Source organism: Podarcis cretensis, assembly GCF_951804945.1.
Source record: "Podarcis cretensis genome assembly, chromosome: 2".
Taxonomy (NCBI): Eukaryota; Metazoa; Chordata; class Lepidosauria; order Squamata; family Lacertidae; genus Podarcis; species Podarcis cretensis.
The window spans coordinates 100,201,570-100,222,326 of NC_137171.1; the positions used below are offsets into that span (position 1 = coordinate 100,201,570).

The 20,757-nt window shown below is 43.8% G+C and overlaps 1 protein-coding gene across 1 annotated transcript in view; it reads left to right on the forward strand.

Moving 5' to 3' along the window:
- The window catches only part of SUCLG2 (succinate-CoA ligase GDP-forming subunit beta), a 222,802-nt gene that overhangs the window by 54,921 nt on the left and 147,124 nt on the right, over window positions 1–20,757 (forward strand). The window contains exon 2 of the mRNA XM_079963723.1: window positions 11,920–12,061. Coding sequence (XP_079819849.1) covers window positions 11,920–12,061 — 142 coding nt within the window. The remainder of the gene's footprint in view (window positions 1–11,919; window positions 12,062–20,757) is intronic.

The following is a 20,757-nucleotide window of genomic DNA, read 5'->3' on the forward strand; positions in this document are numbered from 1 at the left end:
TTGGGAAAAGCTGGTCTCTGTTTTAGAAAGCTTTTTCCAGGACTCATGAATTCTAAATGAACAGAAATTGGGCAGCAGTCATGATCTTAAAAAGGTTACAAAACAAGACAAATACAGGCGTGGAAAGGCGCCTGCAGAAACCCGAGCGAGCAGAATGCCAAAACTGACCCGTATGATTGTAGTGAAAGGATAAAAAGCTGATTATCTGTTCTCTTCATTCCCTCCCATTTTATTGCAATCCCATCATGTTCATTTAGTGTTGGAGTTTTTATAGAGAGGGAGATGAGATTTTCAAAGCGGACCTTTCTTTTTTGCTTCCTTTGTCCCCCCCCCCCCAGCGCACAAGACCTTGAGTGACTTGAGGTTAAGCGATGCGTTCTCTTCTACCGCTGCCTCAAATGCATCTTGCTCCTCCAGCCCCATTTGTTAGTTGCCCCCAGAGGTCCTCGTTCCTGCTGCTCCTTAGTTGCAGAGGCAAACAAAGAGCCTGTCACAAACCCCAGCCAACTGTGCAGCAAACTTGGCTGAGAGCCTCAAGGTCACCTCTGACAGCTCTAAGCATCTGTGCAACTCCATTCCCCTACTGCAGCGCGGAGCCTGGCGTTCGCTCAAAGCGGTTGTACGCGGAGGGGGGACGTTGGCAGGCTCCCATGCACGGGCCCATGCACAAAGCCAAGCTGCGCTTCTTTACCCAGAGTGGGGCGGAAAGGAAATAACTTAGTTTGCGAGAGCTTCAGCAAGTGTCATTTTCAGCCTGTATTTGGGAAATACTGCGCATGCTGAGCCATCATCCAAAGGGCAAAAAACTGAAAAGAAAGGAAAATCATAGTAAAAATGTGCATTGCTTTTTTTTTTTATCTTACACATATTATTCTTGCCTTTAAGATGGCAGCCGGAAGTTTCTGAACCTAAATAAGCTGGTTTGTGACTCTCACCAGGTTTGCAAATTGTTGTTGGAGGATTTGAGAGGCCTTCCCCAACCCATGAACAAGGGCTCTCTGTTGACTAGACAGCAACTGCCTATTACAGTGGTACCTCGGGTTAAGTACTTAATTCGTTCCGGAGGTCCGTTCTTTACCTGAAACTGTTCTTAAGCTGAAGCACCACTTTAGCTAATGGGGCCCCCTGTTGCTGCCGTGCCACCAGAGCATGATTTCTGTTCTCATCCTGAAGCAAAGTACTTAACCTAAGGTAATATTTCTGGGTTAGCAGAGTCTGTAACCTAAAGCGTATGTAACCTGAAGCCTATGTAACCCGAGGTACCACTGACTGTCATTTAAGCCACATGCCTTCCTTTGGTCAAAGGCTTCCTCTTCCATTGAGAGGTGGGCTGCCTGCCTCTGGGGAAATGCCTGAACTCATTTTCTCCTGAGTGTTGACTCCCAGCTTTGCATCTAAAAGCCCTCAAGGCTTAAGGAGAGTTTGTCTGTGAGGAACTGCATCCAGGAAGCCCTACGAGCGCCTTGCAAGCGAATGTCAACTTCATAGACGAGGATGCATCTTTCCAGCCTCAGTCTTGGGAATCAGTATGTAGCCTGTTCTGAGATGTTTTGGGCCTCTGAAGCTGTCTTTGAAATAAAAAACCCAAAGCCAGGGTCAGTTTCCCCTCACTTTCTTCCTTAGCTTCGAGCTTCAGCATTGGACTGGGGCTGGTCTGAACTGTGCTGTGGAGGCAACAGAGGCATCTTGTAAGAATAGCAGGATATGGAAAAGGTCCGGACCTCTTCCTGTTGGGAGGATGCATCTCAGAATGGTTCTGAGCCTTGGAAGCTCATTAGGATTTTTGGGCAGCCCAAGGCAAGCCAAAGTCTGTATATCTCTGGGTCATTTTGAAGTTAGCATCACAGCCTGTCTTTGTCAGGTTCTGCAACCAAGAGCCAATTGAGGCATCTCATTTGGGACTTTTTAGCTTAGAGAAAAGTTGTGGGTGACATGTTAGAAGTTTATAATGTTGGATAGAGAAAAGTTGTGGGGGTTTTTTTACACTCTCTCATAGTGCTAGTTGTTGATTTGTAGCATCCAAGTGCACAGCGGAATGATGAGGAATACGTGCCAACATGCTCTATATTGCTTTATTTACATTTCAAAGCTGGTAGATTACAGAAAAACATCTTGTCTCTGCCGGAGCAGAAAACTGCATCCTCTCTCCTCTGAAGCACAGAGAGAATCACACTGAACTGTGTGAGAACAGTGAAAAACAGGAAACCAGTGTACGTCACATCCAGCCTCCCTTTCCCGTGGGAAACATAACAGCAATGCTGTCTGTGGAATGTAAACATTGTCTTGTGACAAGCCTTTCGCTGCACAGTGAAGAGAGCAGAAACCAACATCCTCCCCCTTTCTGTGAACACCACTGGGCAGCGTGTTCGTACAATATCAGTACAAACCCAACTTCTGCACATAGGTACAGTGTTGATCCCTTGATACAATCTTGGACAATACATCAGCAGGAATTTCATTACCTGGCATATAGGACACCGTTACGAGTCCCTTTTGAATACGTTCCCTAGCATGTTGCACCTTCAATTGCAAGTGCTTTGTGCTTTGCTTACAACCTTCAGAATTCAGCAAAGCCAAACATGCTTTGTTGTCCTGGTAAACCTGGATTGGACATTTGACAGGAATTTTCATGTCTTTGCACAATTGTAACAACCATTCACAATCTTTGAGTGAATAAGACAGTGCATTCAGTTCAGCTTCACAAGTACTTAAGCTAACTGTTGTTTGCTTCTTGCATGACCAATCAAAAAGACCCTGATTGTACATGTAGCAAACTCCAGACGTGCTTTTCCTGTCTGTAGTGTCACTTCCAAAACTTGCATTTGCAAATATCTCAAGACCACCAGACTTCTGATTGTTAAATCTCAGTCTGTAATGCATAGTGCCTTTCAAATACCGCGCTATGCGTTTCAGAGCTTTCCAATCCTTAACAGTAGGATTGTTGACTTGTCTGCTTAGCAAATTACAGCTAACAGCAATGTCTGGTCTTGAACATCTGGCAATAAAGTTTAGCTTGCCTAGCACACTTCTGTACAGTGTAGTGTCAGAAAATGCTTCTTCAGTGTCATCTACCTGATAACCTGTTGTCATCGGTGTGTCTACAGGGTTAGCATCCATCAGGTTTAGTTTGCCTAACACATCAGCAATTTTCCGTGACTGGTGTACTAGAATGTTACCATCTTGATCTCTCTCTATTTCCAGAGATAGGTAGTTGTTTACCTCACCAAGATCTTTCATGTCAAAGTGTTCCTTCAGTTGAGCTAGGGCGTTATTGTACATTGTGACATCATCCCAAAAGAATAAAAGATCATCAACATAAAACAAACAATACAGTTTCTTTTGCCCCTCCTCTTTGACAAATACACATGGATCAGCTTTCCCTTGCTTAAAACCTAGAGAAAACAATACTTCAGTGAGTTTTGTGTGCCAACACCGTGCACTTTGTTTGAGACCATAAAGGGACTTTTTCAGAGCACAAACAAATCCCTGTTTTACCTGTACGCCATCAGGTGGAAGCATATAAAGTGATTCATCTAGAGATCCGTACAGAAAAGCTGTATTCACATCATGGTGACTAATGTGTAGATTCTCCTCTGCAGCTAGCTTGAGCATAAGTCTAATGCTCTCATACCTTACTGTGGGTGAGTAGGTCTCGTGATAGTCTTCACCTGGTACCTGTGCAAAACCTCTGGCTACCAATCTGGCTTTGTGTCTGACTATCTTGCCATTTTGATCAGTCTTCGCTTTGAAGACCCATTTGCTTCCAAGCAGTTTCATTCCTGGAACTACTGGAACAAGTTCCCATGTTTTGTTCCTTTCCAAGGAATCAAGCTCAGCCTTCATGGCATTTAACCATGGCTCAGCTTCCTTTGAATCCAAATCCTGGATTTCTTGGAAACTTGAAGGTTCAAATACCTTCTTGGAGCTTTTAACAGCTGTTACTGCTATCTTAGCAAACTCATCAGCAAATCTCTTTGGAGGTCTGCCTTTTGTGGCTCTCTGTGACCTGCGAATTAGCCTTAGGTCTTCAACACTCTCCTCTTCCTTCTTAGGAGAAAAGCGACCTATTGTGAACAATGGTTCCTCCAATTCTTGATCAGAGCTTTCAGAGGGTCGCATAGAGGCTTTCGCACTCTTGAAATCCTCTGAATCACCCGATTCAGTTTCAGACTCAGAATCAGTTTCAGTCTCAGAATCAGAACTTTCATCAGTGGGTGTGGGTGGTTGTGGTTGCTTTTGACTATCCTCAGTCTCATCACTGTCATCAGGGTAACATTGGAAAATTCCCACATTCTCCCCCCACTTGGCATTGTACTCAACACTTCTTGTGAGCTTAATTGTCTTAGAGTCAGTCATCCTTATTCTGTAAGAACCTTTCTCATAACCTAGAAAGATACCATGCAAACCACGCTTGTCTAACTTGGAGTTTTGTGGTGAGTGAACCCACATGTCAGAACCAAAAATTCTCATGTGTTTGATGTATGGCTTTTTGCCAAACATCTTCTCATAGGGGGTACAACCAATCGCTGAAGATAACCTGCGATTATAACTGTAAGTGAAACATGAGAGAGCTTCGGCCCAATAACTCTCTGGAAGATTTGCATCATGCAGCAAGGTTTTTAACCCTTGAAGCAATGTTTGATTTGCTCGTTCTGCAAGCCCATTCTGCCATGGCGAGCGAGGACTAGACAAATCGTGTTGAATTCCTTTCTCAGACAGAAAAGCTTCAAACTGCTGAGAAGTGAATTCTCCCCCGCGATCTGTGAAAAGAATTTTTACCTTCTTACCATGCACATTTTCCAACCAAGCACAGAATTCCTTGAACCTAGGAAAAGCCTCTGATTTCTGCTTGAGATTGTACACGTGAATATACCTGGAAAATGCATCAATGAGAACCATGAAGTACCTATTTCCTCCCAAAGAGGGCGCTAGTGGTCCAACCAAATCAGCATGAACAATTTGGTATGGTTCTGTAGCTTGCCTACTAGACACCTTACCTTTCGCAGCCATTTTCACCTTGTTTGCTGCGCATGCCTTGCACTTCATGTGGTACCTGCAGGGTTTAATAGTCATACCTTCAACCAAGGCAGGCATTTTAGATACTGCCTCAAAACCCAAATGACCAAATTTTCTATGAAAATCATGAATACATTCTGCATGCAAACATTTGTTAGAACCTGCAATGCAACAAGTATCATCCTGCACAACATCATCATAATACAAAACATATAAACGATCAACATATTCAGCATACAATATATAATCATTTTTCTTTGTGATGATGCACCTTTTGTTCTTAAAGGAAACGTCAATGTTCCGCTCATTCAGCTGTCCAACGCTGAGCAAATTATGTTTGGCATCTGGAACATAAAGTACATTCTGTATCGATAAGTTCAAACTGTGAAGAACAACAGTTCCGTAGCCTTTACTGGGGATTGTGTGGTCATCCGCCTGGTGAATCGCACCTTCCTGCGGTGTAAAAGACACGAACAGTCGCTTATCGTTGCACATGTGGTGCGTTGCCGCTGAATCAACAACGAAGAAAGATCTAGACGTCTTCTGGACCTCTGCAACTTTTGGAGTGAAGCGTGAGACCATTGCCTTGTGCTGCGTTGTCCTGGACACCGGACCTTTGCCTTTGCTCTGGCCTTTTCCACGCGGTGAGCTTCCGCTGCGCTGCTCTGTCTTGGCCCTGGGATATTTGCATTCCCTCTTCATATGGCCTAGACGTCCACAGGAGTAGCATTTCACTGCCTTCAAAGCTTTGTCGCCATCTGGTGGTTCCACTGCACTATGGGATGACGTCTGTGAAGACTCCCCCTTTCCCATGCAGCCAGCACCCCGGCGATCTGCTTCATTTTGAATCACGGCAGTAACATAATCCACTGTCAGCTGAGCGGTAGGCTGTACAGCAATCTGAGTCGCAACAGACTCCCAACCTGAACCCAAAGATTGTAGTATCATGAAGGAATACACAGCCTCTGGAAAGTTGAGTCCTCTCTGTTGCAGCTCATGTCTCAGATTCTGCATCTCCATCAGATGTGTACGCACATCTCCACCTTCAGCAAGAGCCATATTATGCAGCTTGTTAAAATAAAACATAGTAGATCCAGCTTCTGTCCTCAAGTGCGCCTCCCTCAAAGCGTCCCAAATTTCTCTGGCTGAGGTCTTATCACGCAATAGACAGAGCTCTTCTGGGGATACTATCAATGTAAGAGTTCCCCTTGCTTTGGAATCTTTAGCTTTCCATGCATCTGTAACTGGAGCTGGGGGGGTGTCTGTAATAACTTCAAACAGACCCTCTTTCCGCAGAATAGCCTCTGCATAGATAACCCAGTCCGTATAATTTTTCTTATTGAGCTTGGGAATCCCACAAGCATCCTGAAGGGCCATCATGACTCTGGCATTAGCCTTCTGCATCATCTCTGCTGCTTTAAACAAGCTGCTTTATACAAGCTGCGTCTCTGCTGCTTCAAGCCTCATTCCAAAGGCAAGTTCAAAACAGCTTTCTCTCTGCTGCCCTAAAAACAAGCTGCGTCACTGTTATCAGCAGCTGCTTCAGCCCAAAAGCACTTTTAAAAGTTACTTTCGATTTCCCCAGCATAGGCATAGCCGCTGCCTGTTTCCGGCAAACGGACATAAAAGTTCAAAGTCCAGCCATAAAGCCATTAAATAGAAGCTGGCAGGCTGCCCGGAGCAGTAGCACATACCTCATCAATCATCTTGACGCGCAGATACCGTCCGATCCGTCCCTCTGCATTCCGATCCTTTTTCCGGAATTCCAATGACTGCGTCTTCTGGGCCATAACCAAAATGTTGATTTGTAGCATCCAAGTGCACAGCGGAATGATGAGGAATACGTGCCAACATGCTCTATATTGCTTTATTTACATTTCAAAGCTGGTAGATTACAGAAAAACATCTTGTCTCTGCCGGAGCAGAAAACTGCATCCTCTCTCCTCTGAAGCACAGAGAGAATCACACTGAACTGTGTGAGAACAGTGAAAAACAGGAAACCAGTGTACGTCACATCCAGCCTCCCTTTCCCGTGGGAAACATAACAGCAATGCTGTCTGTGGAATGTAAACATTGTCTTGTGACAAGCCTTTCGCTGCACAGTGAAGAGAGCAGAAACCAACACTAGTACTCTTGTACCTCCAGTGAAGCTGAATGTTGGAAGATTCAGGACAAAGGAAAAAAAGTACAGTGGTACCTCAGGTTACAGATGCTTCAGGTTACAGACTCCGCTAACCCAGAAATAGTACCTCGGGTTAAGAACTTTACCTCAGGATGAGAACAGAAATTGTTCGGTGGCAGCGGGAGGCCCCATTAGCTAAAGTGGTACCTCAAGTTAAGAACAGTTTCAGGTTAAGAACGGACCTCCAGATCGAATTAAGTTCTTAACCCGAGGTATCACTGTACTTTGTCACACAGCACATAGTTTAACCATGGAACCTGCACCTACCGGAGATGGCCACAAACTCTGATGGCTTTAAAAGAGGGTTAAGGATATTCATGGAGCAGAGGGCTAGGATTAGCTACTAGCCATGATGGCTATGCTCTGCCTCCACAGTTGGAGGCTGCAATGCTTCTTGGGTACCATTTGCTGGAAACCTCATGTGTTGTGACTCAGTGTTTCTTGATTTAATGAACCATAGTTCCATTTACGTCCAAGCTAGGGAGACTACAGCTAGTAAGACCAGAATGAGCCAAGATCATAAACCATGGTTTGGAGTTGGCTTAAGATCCTGGCATGCTCTGAACCTGGTAACCAGAAGTTTCCTGATTGGGGCATAAGAAACGATGGTCAATTAGCCTGGGAAATTAATTAATTATTATTAATTATTATTATTATTAGCAGTAGTAGTAGTAGTATACCACTCTATACCCGCAGGTCTCAGGGCAGCTCACAGGATAAAACCACAATATAAAAACACAAAATGCATAATCAAAATTAAAAACAAGAGTAAGCCAATTCCCCCTCCCCCCGGGACATTTTTAAAGGACATTGAATGTCAGTCAACCAACAGCCCGGCTAAAGAGGAACATTTTTGGAAATGTTGAACTGTGGTGCACTGAGGACACAAAAGGCAGGTTCAAGGCTTGTTCATCACTTGCTTGAATAAGCTGAGCTGCGTACATTCCAACTGGGCCATAAAGTGCTCCCTCCATGGAAGATTCACTCCGTGTAGCATTCCCAGGCATTTGAGAGCCTGTAGAGCTCTCTCTTTCACTCTCTCTCTCATCCAGCGTTCCTTGCACATAACAAAGCTTTTCGTTGCAGCTCCAGCCCTCCTGTGTAGATTGAATAAATAAATAAATCTCCAAATATACTCTTTAAACACCAGTTTATTGCAAGGGAAGTTCTTACTGTTTTGTGTTATTCACTTTTTTGTGGTGCTGCCTATTTATTGCATCCTACAAAACTTGCATGTTTTGATGGTCGTGGTCCATGATGTACAGTCGTAAAGTAGAGGCAGCAGCAGATGGGCGGCTGCTTTTGATATAAGGCTTTAATATTGCATGCAAGCCATATACGTATATAGCTGTGAGATAATTACTTTTTTTCCCTGTAATGCAAAGCTGTTAAGGAAGAACCCGCTTCTCCACTGTGTGTGTGAGTGTGGAAATAGATAGATGATAGATAGATGGATAGATAGATAGATAGATAGATGATAGATAGATGATAGATAGATAGATAGATAGATAGATGATAGATAGATAGATAGATAGATAGATAGATAGATAGATGATAGATGATAGATGATAGATAGATAGATAGATAGATAGATAGATAGATAGATATAAACACATTGCAGTATTAATCTAATAAATAATTCCTATGTGTCTTGTCTCAGCTGGTGGACCAATAGTGGGTTTTTTGCTTGATGAACAGCTGTTTGATTCTAGCAGGTTAGCTGCCAGAGGGGCACAGCTCATCTCTCCATAAGGAGGATGTCTTCCACAGGACATAGAATGTAATTACAGCACGGCTGGGTAGTACTACAGTTGCTTAGGTTGACTTATCATTGCTATTTACAGTGAGATTTTCCTTCCTCTCTCAAAATACTAGAACTTAGGGCAGCCCATGAAGCTGGCTGCTGAAAGATGTGGGGCAGACCAAAGGAAATACTTTTACATGGTCATATGACACCCTTATGATGCTGGCTCCCGTGGGAGGCAACGATGGTCGCCAACTTGTATGGGTTTAAAAGAGGAATGGACAAATGGATGGAGGACTGGTTATGGTTGGAGGCAGCACACCTCTGAATACCAGTTACAGTGGTACCTCGGGTTACATACGCTTCAGGTTACAGACTCCGCTAACCCAGAAATATTACCTCAGGTTAAGAACTTTGCTTCAGGATGAGAACAGAAATTGTGCTCCGGCGGCATGGCGGCAGCAGGAGGCCCCATTAGCTAAAGTGGTGCTTCAGGTTAAGAACAGTTTCAGGTTAAGTACGGACCTCCAGAACGAATTAAGTTCTTAACCCGAGGTACCACAAATTTAGAGAGCTCTGTTGTACTTGGGTCCTTCTTGTAGGCTTCCCATAGGCCTCTGTGAAGACAGGATGATTAACTTGATGGGCCTCTGGCCTTATCCACTAGGGCTGTTCTTATGCCCTTTGACTTCTAACATGATTGTCAGTAACTCATTATGGGGGCAGGGTTGCACCCGTATGCCGGATAACGCAAGCATGTGGAAGAGTACAAGGGAAGAAATGGCATACTCAGCGTTGGGACGAAAAGGCGGGTTAGCCTTGCACGTTGAGTTAGCAAGGTTTCAGGATGGATAAGCAAATGAGAATTTGTGGCAGGCTTGTCCAGGACCTCTAAGTTGCTCAGACAGCTAGCCACTTAGACAGTTTCATATAGTGCAGGGTGTAGTGGTTCAGAGCGGTGGACTCGTAATCTGGTGAGCCGGGTTTGATTCCCTGCTCCTCCACATGCAGCTGCTGGGTGACCTTGGGCTGGTCACACTTCTCTGAAGTCTCTCAGCCCCACTCACCTCACAGAGTGTTTGTTGTGGGGGAGGAAGGGAAAGGAGAATGTTAGCCGCTTTGAGACTCCTTTGGGTAGTGATAAAGTGGGATATCAAAGCCAAACTACTACTACTACTACTACTACTACTACTCTTCTTCTTCTTCTTCTTCCAAATGTTGTTGGGACTACAGCTCTCACTTTTGGCGACCAGTGGCCGTGCTGGTTGGCGCTGATGGAAATGGGAGTTGATCAACATCTGGAGAGCCACAGGATCCCCATTCCTTAAATAGTATATGTTGAACACTGGGCTGTGTGTGGCGTAGCTTGAAGTTTGGTTTTCCAGGTGGAGCAGACAGTGGTAGGATGGAGTTTCGAGTTCGTGTAGTTCACAATTTTGGCCTCCGGGGCATAGAACTGTAGAGTTGGAGGAGAACCCAACTGTCCTCCTTTCCAAACCCATGCAATGCAGGAATCTTGCCCACAGCTATCCCTGGGTGGGTTCGAACCACCAACCTTCTAGTTAACAGACAGACATACTGATCCCTTGCACCACAGAGCCCCTCATAGAATTGGAAGGGACCATGTGGGTCATTGAGTCTAACCCCCTGCAATGCAGGAATCTTTTGCTTAGCGTGGGGCTCGAACCCACAGCCTTGTGATTAAGAGTCTCATGCTCTGCCGACTGAGCTATCCCAGCATGATAATGTGTTGTGGTTATATGGCCTGACTGATGCCTGAGTGGCAAAGGGGTTGAGGCCCAGGGACCATGGTTGAAGATCTATGACACCTTTTAATCTTGGCATTTTGGTTTGAACTAGTGTAAAATGCAGCCATGCTCACAAATATTTAAATAGCATAATTGTTATTTTTTTAAAGTAAGTATGCACAGGATCATAGGGATTGAAGAAGCTGCTTAAGCTGATCAGGTTCTAATTTTAGGTCAACTTGAAAGTGATTATAGCAGCAAAATCTGAAATAGTTGTGGCGCTAGAAGAAACCATGCTGTTACAAGATTGTAATAGTAGGCTAGATCTTAAGCGTTCATTGTGTTCGGCACTGAGGGCCAACTTGCCCCGTTTCTTAGATTTGCGGATCTTCAGCCATATAGGAAATAGAAATTTAACAGCCAATTCAACCCTCTTCAGTTCCATGCAAAGGTTGCTCTGTCTCCCCCCATCTTCTTTTTCTCTTTCTGCACAGTTCAGTCACAATTGGAAGGAGTTAGGGGCATAGCCGAGGAGAGAAGTAGCCAGATTTGGAGCACATAACAAATTCATGGCTGATGAAGGATTGCAGCACAGGGCTCCCTAACCAGTACTCCACTAGATATCCATCAGTGGATATGGATGAAATATCTGCTAGATCACAGTGGCTCTCATTTTTTTTAATATAAGATTTTATTTAGAACCTGTTTGGCCCTGATGCCTTTTTTTAAAAAAAATGTACGTTTCTTGTTCATTTGGGGATGCTTGGAAAGTCTGAAACTCAGGTGAGAACTGCACTGAAATTAAGACTGAAAATCTCTCAGTTACACAAGAATAAACCCCAATATTGTGACTGGGACTTGTCTGGATGGAAGCGTGAACAACCTAATCTAATAACCTGATAACGATGTTTTGTGCTTTGGGAGCTTGGGAGAGGGAAACCATCAAGATGCAATTTATTTCACAGAAGCTAGAGCACACCTGGATAAAATTAAGAAGTACTGTACCATACACTGGTGCCATCTAAATGCCTTCTTCTAAGGATGCGGAATATTTTGCTCATAAACATGCATACAGTGTACTCTATGCAAAAATCTTAAAGAGTTATTTCCTAGCCTTGTTTATTGCGGGTTGCAGGTGACCACAACTATGCTGCTTAATAGCTCTGTTGACTGCTGCGTGAACTGCTCATAATGAACATTGTGATCTCCTCCCCATCTCATTTCTGTAGGCTGTTCAGTTGGCCCCTAGACGATGGCTAAACCTGCAGGAATACCAGAGTAAGAAACTGATGGCTGATCACGGGGTCACAGTTCAGAGATTCTTCGTGGCTGACACTGCAAATGATGCTCTTGAGGCTGCTAAGAGACTAAGTAAGTTGACTAGTAATGAAGTGAAACCTGACTAGTAATGAAGTGAAACCTGTAAACCAGCCTGGAAAATTATGTTGTGCTGCAAATATATCGTTGCATACATGTTGCATACGGTCTTTGAAGCAAAGGCACGTTTTTATTCTAGGGATCGGAAATAAATAAAGATAACAAACATGGTTTCATATGCAATCTTTATTCCATTTAGTCCCAGAGGCTCTGAGTGTCAGCATATATACATATATAACGGAACGTGTAGTGTAGTGCAGAACAGCGGATGCTGTTGCTCAATATGATTCTTCCCGAATTTCATTTCCCTTTCTTGCTATCAGTCCTGCTAAACAGCAAACTTGGATAGTGAGCACTGACAGGATTGTAGACAAACTGGGACCATTGATAAACAGGAGGCATAGTCCTATACTTGGGCAGGATGCGCGTGGCGCTGTGGGTTAAACCACAGAGCCTAGGACTTGCCGATCAGAAGGTCGGCGGTTTGAATCCCCGCAACGGGGTGAGTTCCCGTTGCTCGGTCCCTGTTGCTGCCAACCTAGCAGTTGGAAAGCACGTCAGTGTGCAAGTAGATAAATAGGTACCACTCCGGCAGAAAGGTAAACAGCATTTCCATGCGCTGCTCTGATTCGCCAGAAGCAGCTTAGTCATGCTGGCCACATGACCCAGAAGCTGTACACCGGCTCCCTCGGCCAATAAAGCGAGATGAGCGCCGCAACCCCAGAGTCGGTCACGACTGGACCTAATGGTCAGGGGTCCCTTTACCTTTACCTTTTAGTCCTATACTTAGGGTAGGGCTGGGGACCCCAGTACTGCAGAATCTTAGAAAATAAAAAATCCACCAAAGGGGGCAACCTCCTCCACAAAGACCCCCCAATGTGGAATGAGCATGCTCACTAATTATGAAATGTTGACTATCAGTTGGAAAAGGAAAGTGGGGTGTTGGAGAGAATGTAATGGCATTCCAAAATGGGGCAGGGCTGGCTGCCTAGGCCCCTAAGCAAGAAACATTCTGTTAGATAATGAGGGTACTACAATCTTGTGTTGCCAGGTCCCACATGTACTTTAAAAAATAAATAAATGAAAAAGAAAGTGTGGCTGGCGGGAGGAATTGTTGCTTAGTCTGCATGGTGACCAAGCTGCCCGATGCCATTAGCTGGTTACTAGATATGTATGCAAGTCTACATCTCTGCATTCTTATTTACTGAGCTGATTTTGTTATGTCATTAGTGTGCTGCCAAAACTCCCCTTGGCTGTTATGCCAGGGGGTGGGAGTGGTCTCCCTGTGCATGTGTGAATTGTAGGTGTTTGCAGTATTAATGTTAATGGTTTATATGAATTTTTAATGGTATAATGTGTTTATGTTTATGTAAGTCACTTGGAAACCTTGGTAATAATACATCTAATACATCTAAATATTATTACTATTATTAAGTAGCAAGTTTCCTCAGACTCTGGGGCTTATTTCTGCAAAAACCTGCATAGGACTGTGCTGCCAGCCATTGCTAAGTAGTTTATTTTATGTTCGTTACATTTCTATGTAAAATTCCTTGGATCACCAGGAAACTAAGCTGTCAAACAATAGCAATAAAAAATGATCCAACAGTAAAACCATCAAAATCAACAGGGAAACCACCAAAGGCAAATAAAAGCCAGGAAATCAAAGCTGCTTTTACCTGGTGCTTAAAAACATCATCTGAAGTCTGCATAGCTGACCCCATGTAGCAGGAATCTAACCTAGGTATTGCCAGCAAATTACACTTGTATGAACATCGACAGATGGGAACCTAACAGCACTCTGTTGCTGTAAACCCAATTTTAGGAATAGTGCAGTGTCATCCAAACCAGAGTTGACTATTTCATGGTCAACTCTATCTACATTCACAAATATATTGAACGAGTAATTGAATTTCAGCCATCTCATTTCTGACTCCTGATACCTGTTTAGAATGTCCACAGTCACACCTGGGTTCAAGGAAAATGGGAAACAGAGCTTAATGTCTGATGCGTCACTCCAAATCCCTGAATAGCTGCATGTGTCATGTAGACATGAAACAGAATGGAAATCAAAACAAAACAAAACAAAATGTTTTGTGCACGAAACGTGCACAATCTAGTACCATAATGTCATGGGGAAGCTTCTGAAATCAGTCAGGTACAGTGGTACCTTGGGTTACATACACTTCAGGTTACACACTCTGCTAACCCAGAAATAGTGCTTCAGGTTAAGAACTTTGCTTCAGGATGAGAACAGAAATCGTGCTCCGGTGGTGCGGCAGCAGCAGGAGGCCCCATTAGCTAAAGTGGTGCTTCAGGTTAAGAACAGTTTCGGGTTAAGAGTGGACCTCCGGAACGAATTAAGTACTTAACCCGAGGTACCACTGTAGTTGGTTTGGAATCCTAGCATATTTCATTGAGCACTTTTATCCTGCTTTATAGCTCCAAAGTAACCTACTATAGATTCTCATAGTGTAATGAGTCTTTCCTTATATGTTCTTTCGGCCACCACATACTGGGCAGCAGCTTGTACTGAGTGCCTCTGGGCCAAAGGAGTGGGGCGGAATGAAGTCTTGTGGTCTCACCTTTCCTTTCCCTGTTTTATGACGGGCAACATGATTTCTGCCCAGCCTGTCACACATGTGAAGATTGGGCAAGTGCCATCTGTCTTGGCTGCTTTGTGCTCTTGTCGTACGATTAATTCAGGTCAATTGGGAAGACACACAGGCACTCATAGCTAAGAACTGAGCCAGGGACAGGTCTGGCTCCATGCTATTCAAGCCACGTACAACCTTCTGGAAAAGTGGCAGAGGTATCCGGGAGCTGCATGGGCTTCTCTTAGCCCCACACCTCAGTTGGAAACCTATTGGCTTTAATGCAGGCATAGGCAAACTCCGGCCCTCCAGATGCTTGGGACTACAATTCCCATCATCCCTAGCTAACAGGATCAGTGGGATGATGGGAACTGTAGTCCCAAACGTCTGGAGGGCCGGAGTTTGCCTATGCCTGCTTTAATGAGACTTCAATTCGTAACTGTGTGCTTAGTGCCGGTAAGCGCTGCGTTCCAAATTAAAGAACTAAGCTCTACATATGCAGCCTTGCTCTTCCATAGGTGAAAGTTGTTTCGGTAATAGTCCTTCAGATTGCAATGACAATAAGGCAGCAGAATGCAGCGTGTGCCACTTCAGCAGATTAAATGAAAATTATCTCCTGTGAGGCTCTGAACTCATCATTTTTAATCTCTCCCTTTTCATTCTCTCATCAACTCACTTTAAGGACTGCTGAGCCCAGAAAAAGATCTTGTAGCGTACCTTTACTTGCTGCTTTTAACTTGAGATGTGATACTACTTAATAAGATAAGGGCTTTTATAAATAGGACTGAAAAGAAAACTAGTTGTATGCCTGTCATAATAAAAAGAGACGGATCTCTAGGCTGAGTAATGTTCTCACTGTTCGGCATTTCCATGGTTTATTAATGATATTGCCATTGATTGCAGTGTATGATTACAGGGATATTAATATCGGAAGGGGGGTGGGAAGCATATTGTGTTTTTAAAACATGAAGCAAACAACAACAACAAAGGGGCCGAAGTTGTCAAGCATGGGATGTGTTTCTGCTTGCACAAGTTTCTGCCAGTTCCCCTATCTCTCTGCAGGTCCCCATTCCTGAGAATCCCCTGACCCAAACTGGGCTCTGAAGTGGGGGTTCACGTCTAATGCATTGGGCAGGCTATGGTTGGTCCATGGACTGGAGCAAGCCAGGAGCCCAGCTGTGACTGAACAATGTTGTACGAAACTGGAATGCATAGTGGGAACGCATAGTTTCAGAGCCTAGCCAATGTGGGCTTGAACAGTTCTGAAAACAAGCATGATATGGAACGATGGAGGAGGGTGTCTCTGCTGAAGCACGATAGCCCCATCTGTATTGGCATTCTGTTGGCTTTGGAAAACAGACCTGTTTACATAGGCATTTCCTTGATCTCCCGACCTTTTAAATTGCTCTGTTTAATTGGATTGTTTTATTGCCTGCGGGAGGTTGCGGGATGCAGTCGAAGACAGGAGTGCCTGGCACGCTCTGGTCCATGGGATCATGAAGAGTCGGACACGACTAAACAACAACATTGCCTGTTTTATTAATGGGTGCTTATATTTAAATATTTGTGACTTTTTGCACTTTGTAAACCACTTAGGGGTCCATTGCAGCATTAAACAATATATAAATTTACTTATGTTGCTGCTGCTGCTGCTGCTGTTATTCTTCTGTCAGTGTTCCATCACTATGTCAGTAAAACACATGGCAGTGGAAAAACGTTTATGATTCATTCATTGAACTGTCTTGCATCTTCCATCTTTGAAAGCATGTTTCCATCATTCGCGTCAATAATGTTCCATTTTATTTAAGTGTATCAAGTGCACAGTGAATTAACTGGATTATTTAAGACATCTTTGAATTTTAGTGTAAAGGGAATTGCAAGAGCTATGAAATTACTGCCATGCTCCACTAAGCCGTTAATTAACACAGTCCTTGTAGTTAACTTGCTTGTTGGGGCATCATTTTGTTGTGTTTAGTTAAATTCAGTCTGAATAATGCATTTCAAAATTGATATGTTGTTCCTCTACTTATCCCTGCAAACCAATGTATGTTTCATTTAGTTATCTAGAACGTCATTTGGGCCATTGCAGGATACGACACCATGATAGTTACATAATCAGAAACCACCACTGCACTTCTGTAGATTTCCCAGATGGTAAAGAGAGCCATGTGCTTCTCTGGTGTACCCTGGGGTTGACAAACCCTGGAATTCCCTAGAAAGATCATCTTAGCTGGGTGTCTTCTCTTTCCCCATGTCCACAAGATAGACGAAGTGGTAAGACAGACAAAGACCACTAAGAAACCTGGGTTAGTTGTGTTCATGTCTTCAACCAGACCTTCAGTTGATTAACAGTCTATGTGTTTGGTTGGGGGGTATTGTTTTATCAGTGTTGTTTTGCCCGGACACTGAGGTCCAGCGCCGAGGGCCTTCTGGTGGTTCCCTCACTGCGAGAGGCCAAGTTACAGGGAACCAGGGAGAGGGCCTTCTCGGTAGTGGCGCCCTCCCTGCGGAACGCCCCCCATCAGATATCAAAGCGATAAACAACTACCTGACATTCAGAAGACATCTTAAGGCAGCCCTGTTCAGGGAAGTTCTTAATGTGTGATTTTAGTGTATTTTTTGTTTCTGTGGAAGCCGCCCAGAGTGGCTGGGGAAACCCAGCCAGATGGGCGGGGTATAAATAATAAATTATTATTATTATTATTATTATTATTATTATTATTATTAGGTATTTTATGTTTAGTTATATTGTAATTTTATGTTGTGAACCACCCTGAAATCTTCAGATGAAAGGTGGCATACAGAGCTATATAATATAATATAATATAATATAATATAATATAATATAATGTTCACCACAACCCTAAAGTTTAAAACACAGATTTAAAACTAAAAGGACTGAACTACAGGAGTTGTTTAAAAATACTTGGATGAAGCAAAAGGTTTTCTCTTGGCATTGAAAAACCCCCCCACGAGGATGCACACTTGACAACACTAGTTGTTCCAGAGTCTTTGTTGTCATAGATAACAATGTGTGAGTGTCCATCAGGTCTTTAATGGTTTGGGGGCAGATGTGACTATTCTCAGTCTCTTCACAAGGAATTCATTTGGGTTTTTCCTCTTTGGCTTGCATTCCCCTTTCTCTCTGGTCTGAATCTCTCCCTACCTGCATGATCTTCACCATGCTGAATGCTAACTGTAAACATAAAGGTACCCCTGACCGTTAGGTCCAGTCGTGGACGACTCTGGGGTTGCGTGCTCATCTCACTCTATAGGCTGAGGGAGCCGGCGTTTGTCCGCAGACAGCTTCCGGGTCATGTGGCCAGCATGACTAAGCTGCTTCTGGCGAACCAGAGCAGCACAAGGAAGCACCGTTTACCTTCCCACTGGAGTAGTACCTATTTATCTACTTGCATTTTGACGTGCTTTTGAACTGCTAGGTTGGCAGGAGCAGGGACCGAGCAACAGGAGCTCACCCCATCACGGGGATTCGAACCGCCAACCTTCTGATCGGCAAGCCCTAGTCTCTGTGGTTTAGACCACCCACGTCCCGAATGCTAATTGTAGTTCGATGTAAATCAGCATTTGAAATCCAGTTCTGATTATTGTTTCAGCTGACCACAGCATCCCAGCTTGAGGGGCGTGGGGAGCGTGTTAGCTCATGATCTCTCATTCATCATGATTCAGAGATTGAGAAGCGTTGCATCTGCATTGAGCCAGGGAGAGACAGCCTTGGAATAGTTTGCCTGACTGCCAGTGCTTGCAGTTAATAAACAGCTTCCAAAAGTTTCTGTTTGCAAATGAAAATGTTAGTGGTGGATACAGTTCCTTCAGATACAAACCTCTGCAGTACTAAAGTGGGTGGCAATGTTAGAACGCCCTATGTGTTTAGTACATTTCTTGATTAACGGTTTCCCTGAAAAATATGTCAAAAACTGCTGGAAGTTGCTAGTGAAAAAGGGGGAAAGAACATAAAAGGATTTGTAAACATGCTTAATGGAGTTGATAGACTCCCCCCCACCCCAAGCAAAGCGGATGACTAGAAAATTAAAGTCATGGCATTAATGCATGCCTGCAAAGGGGATTCTGTCTAGTAAAAGACAGAACCCAAAGGATTTTTGGCTTTGCACATTGCCAAGCAATTCTTAGTTGAAACGACTTTATAAGAAGCACTGCTTATAAGTCAGCGTTAAGTCATTTTATGCTCCAGGTCAAGAGCCTGCAAATATCCAACAAATAAGGAAATAACACATTCTGTATAATCATGAAAATACTCTGTTATGCCCAATCTCCCTTATGATAGAAGCTCAAAATAAACAACTTTGTCTTTTTATATCTGTATTTAACATGGCATAACAAGCCAAGAGATTTGAGAGCTTGCTTCCAAATTCGTCTGTGAGGGAACGATCATAATGTATCGTTAGTATTTGCATGGGGCTTTCAGTCGGTGTCAGGTATGAGCCTGAACTTCTTTAGAGAGAGGAGACAGATGGGATTAAGGTAGCAACCTAAAAATATCGGCATTGGTATTGACTTCTAATGAACGCGAATAATCAACCACATTTGCAAGCTGCAGATGCATTTGAAGTTGCTAGATTTTGGTTTTGCTGCATGAACAGAGTAAGATCAGATTTCCCTTTATGGCTTTGACTTACTGAGGGCAGGTTTCTCTGGAAGGGGGGCTGCCATCAGTTAGTTCTTTGTGACAAAGGCATTTAATACTAGGATGTGAGCCATGCTAGTAATTGTTGTGTATTTTGGATTCCCACCTCCACCTATCCCTGATCAAGAATTTCATTTGGTGGGCTGAGTGAAGGTTCTGCTGTGTGAGAAAACTTTCCCATTCACTGTCAAGAAGAGAAGAGCTCTGTGCAGGGTTGTGTACAGTGGTACCTCGGGTTACAGACGCTTCAGGTTACATACGCTTCAGGTTACAGACTCCGCTAACCCAGAAATAGTACCTTGGGTTAAGAACTTTGCATCAGGATGAGAACAGAAATCATGTGGTGGCAGCGGGAAGCCCCATTAGCTAAAGTGGTACCTCAGGTTAAGAATATTTTCAGGTTAAGAATGCACTTCCAGAACGAATTAAGTAACTGAGGTACCACTGTAGTTCCTTGGGTTCAAATAGATGTTTCTGCAAGCAGACATTTTTTGCTGAAAAAGCAGCATCCCTTGTGGGTGGGGGATGTGCTAAGCAGCTATTTTTGATCTCCTTAACGCTCCATCAATCCTCCAATCCATCCCATTGCATGCATTTTGTGTGCACAGAACGAAAAATATGCACTTAAAGTACATACATTTAAATGTTTTTCAGTGAGTTCGTCGATGCGCATTTGCACATACAGTGGTGCCTCGCAAGACGAAAAGAATCCGTTCTGCGATTCTCTTCGTTTAGCGGTTTTTTCGTCTTGCAAAGCAAGCCCATTGACGGCTTAGCGGCTTTTAGCGGCTTATCAGCTTAGCGGATCAGCTGATAAGCGGCTTAGCGGCTTAGAAAAAGGGGGGGGAAGTTGGAAAAACTCGCAAGACATTTCGTCTTGCGAAGCAAGCCCATAGAGAAATTCGTTTTGCGAAGCGCCTCCAAAACGGAAAACCCTTTCGTCTAGCGGGTTTTTCATCTTGCGAGGCGTTCGTCTTGCGGGGCACCACTGTACATAGTTTACATAATTTACATAAACCTCAAGAAGAGGTGGTGCATCAAGAAAAAAGAGGGAAACTCATTGGAACAACTTTGCAAGTGCCACACATTCTTGGAACCCTGGTTGCTAATCCTGGACACCTGAACCTTGGCCGTTGCTCCTGGACCGGACTTACTGTTGCTGCGGCTTTCACAGGCCCTGCTTCACTACCCAAGAATGTTTTTGCCTTGTTATTCTTATATATTCAATATATATTCAATACCACCCTTCATCCATAGATCTTAGGGCGCTTCATAAGATAAAATTACAATATAAAAAACAGAAAATACATAGTAAAACTAAGAACAAAAACCAACTTAATAATTCTCCCTCCCAGGGTCAGTAGGAATCCCCAAGAAGCTGGCAAGGCAGACAAGGTCAAGTAATACGTTTTATTTTCTGTTTTTCCATCTTCTGA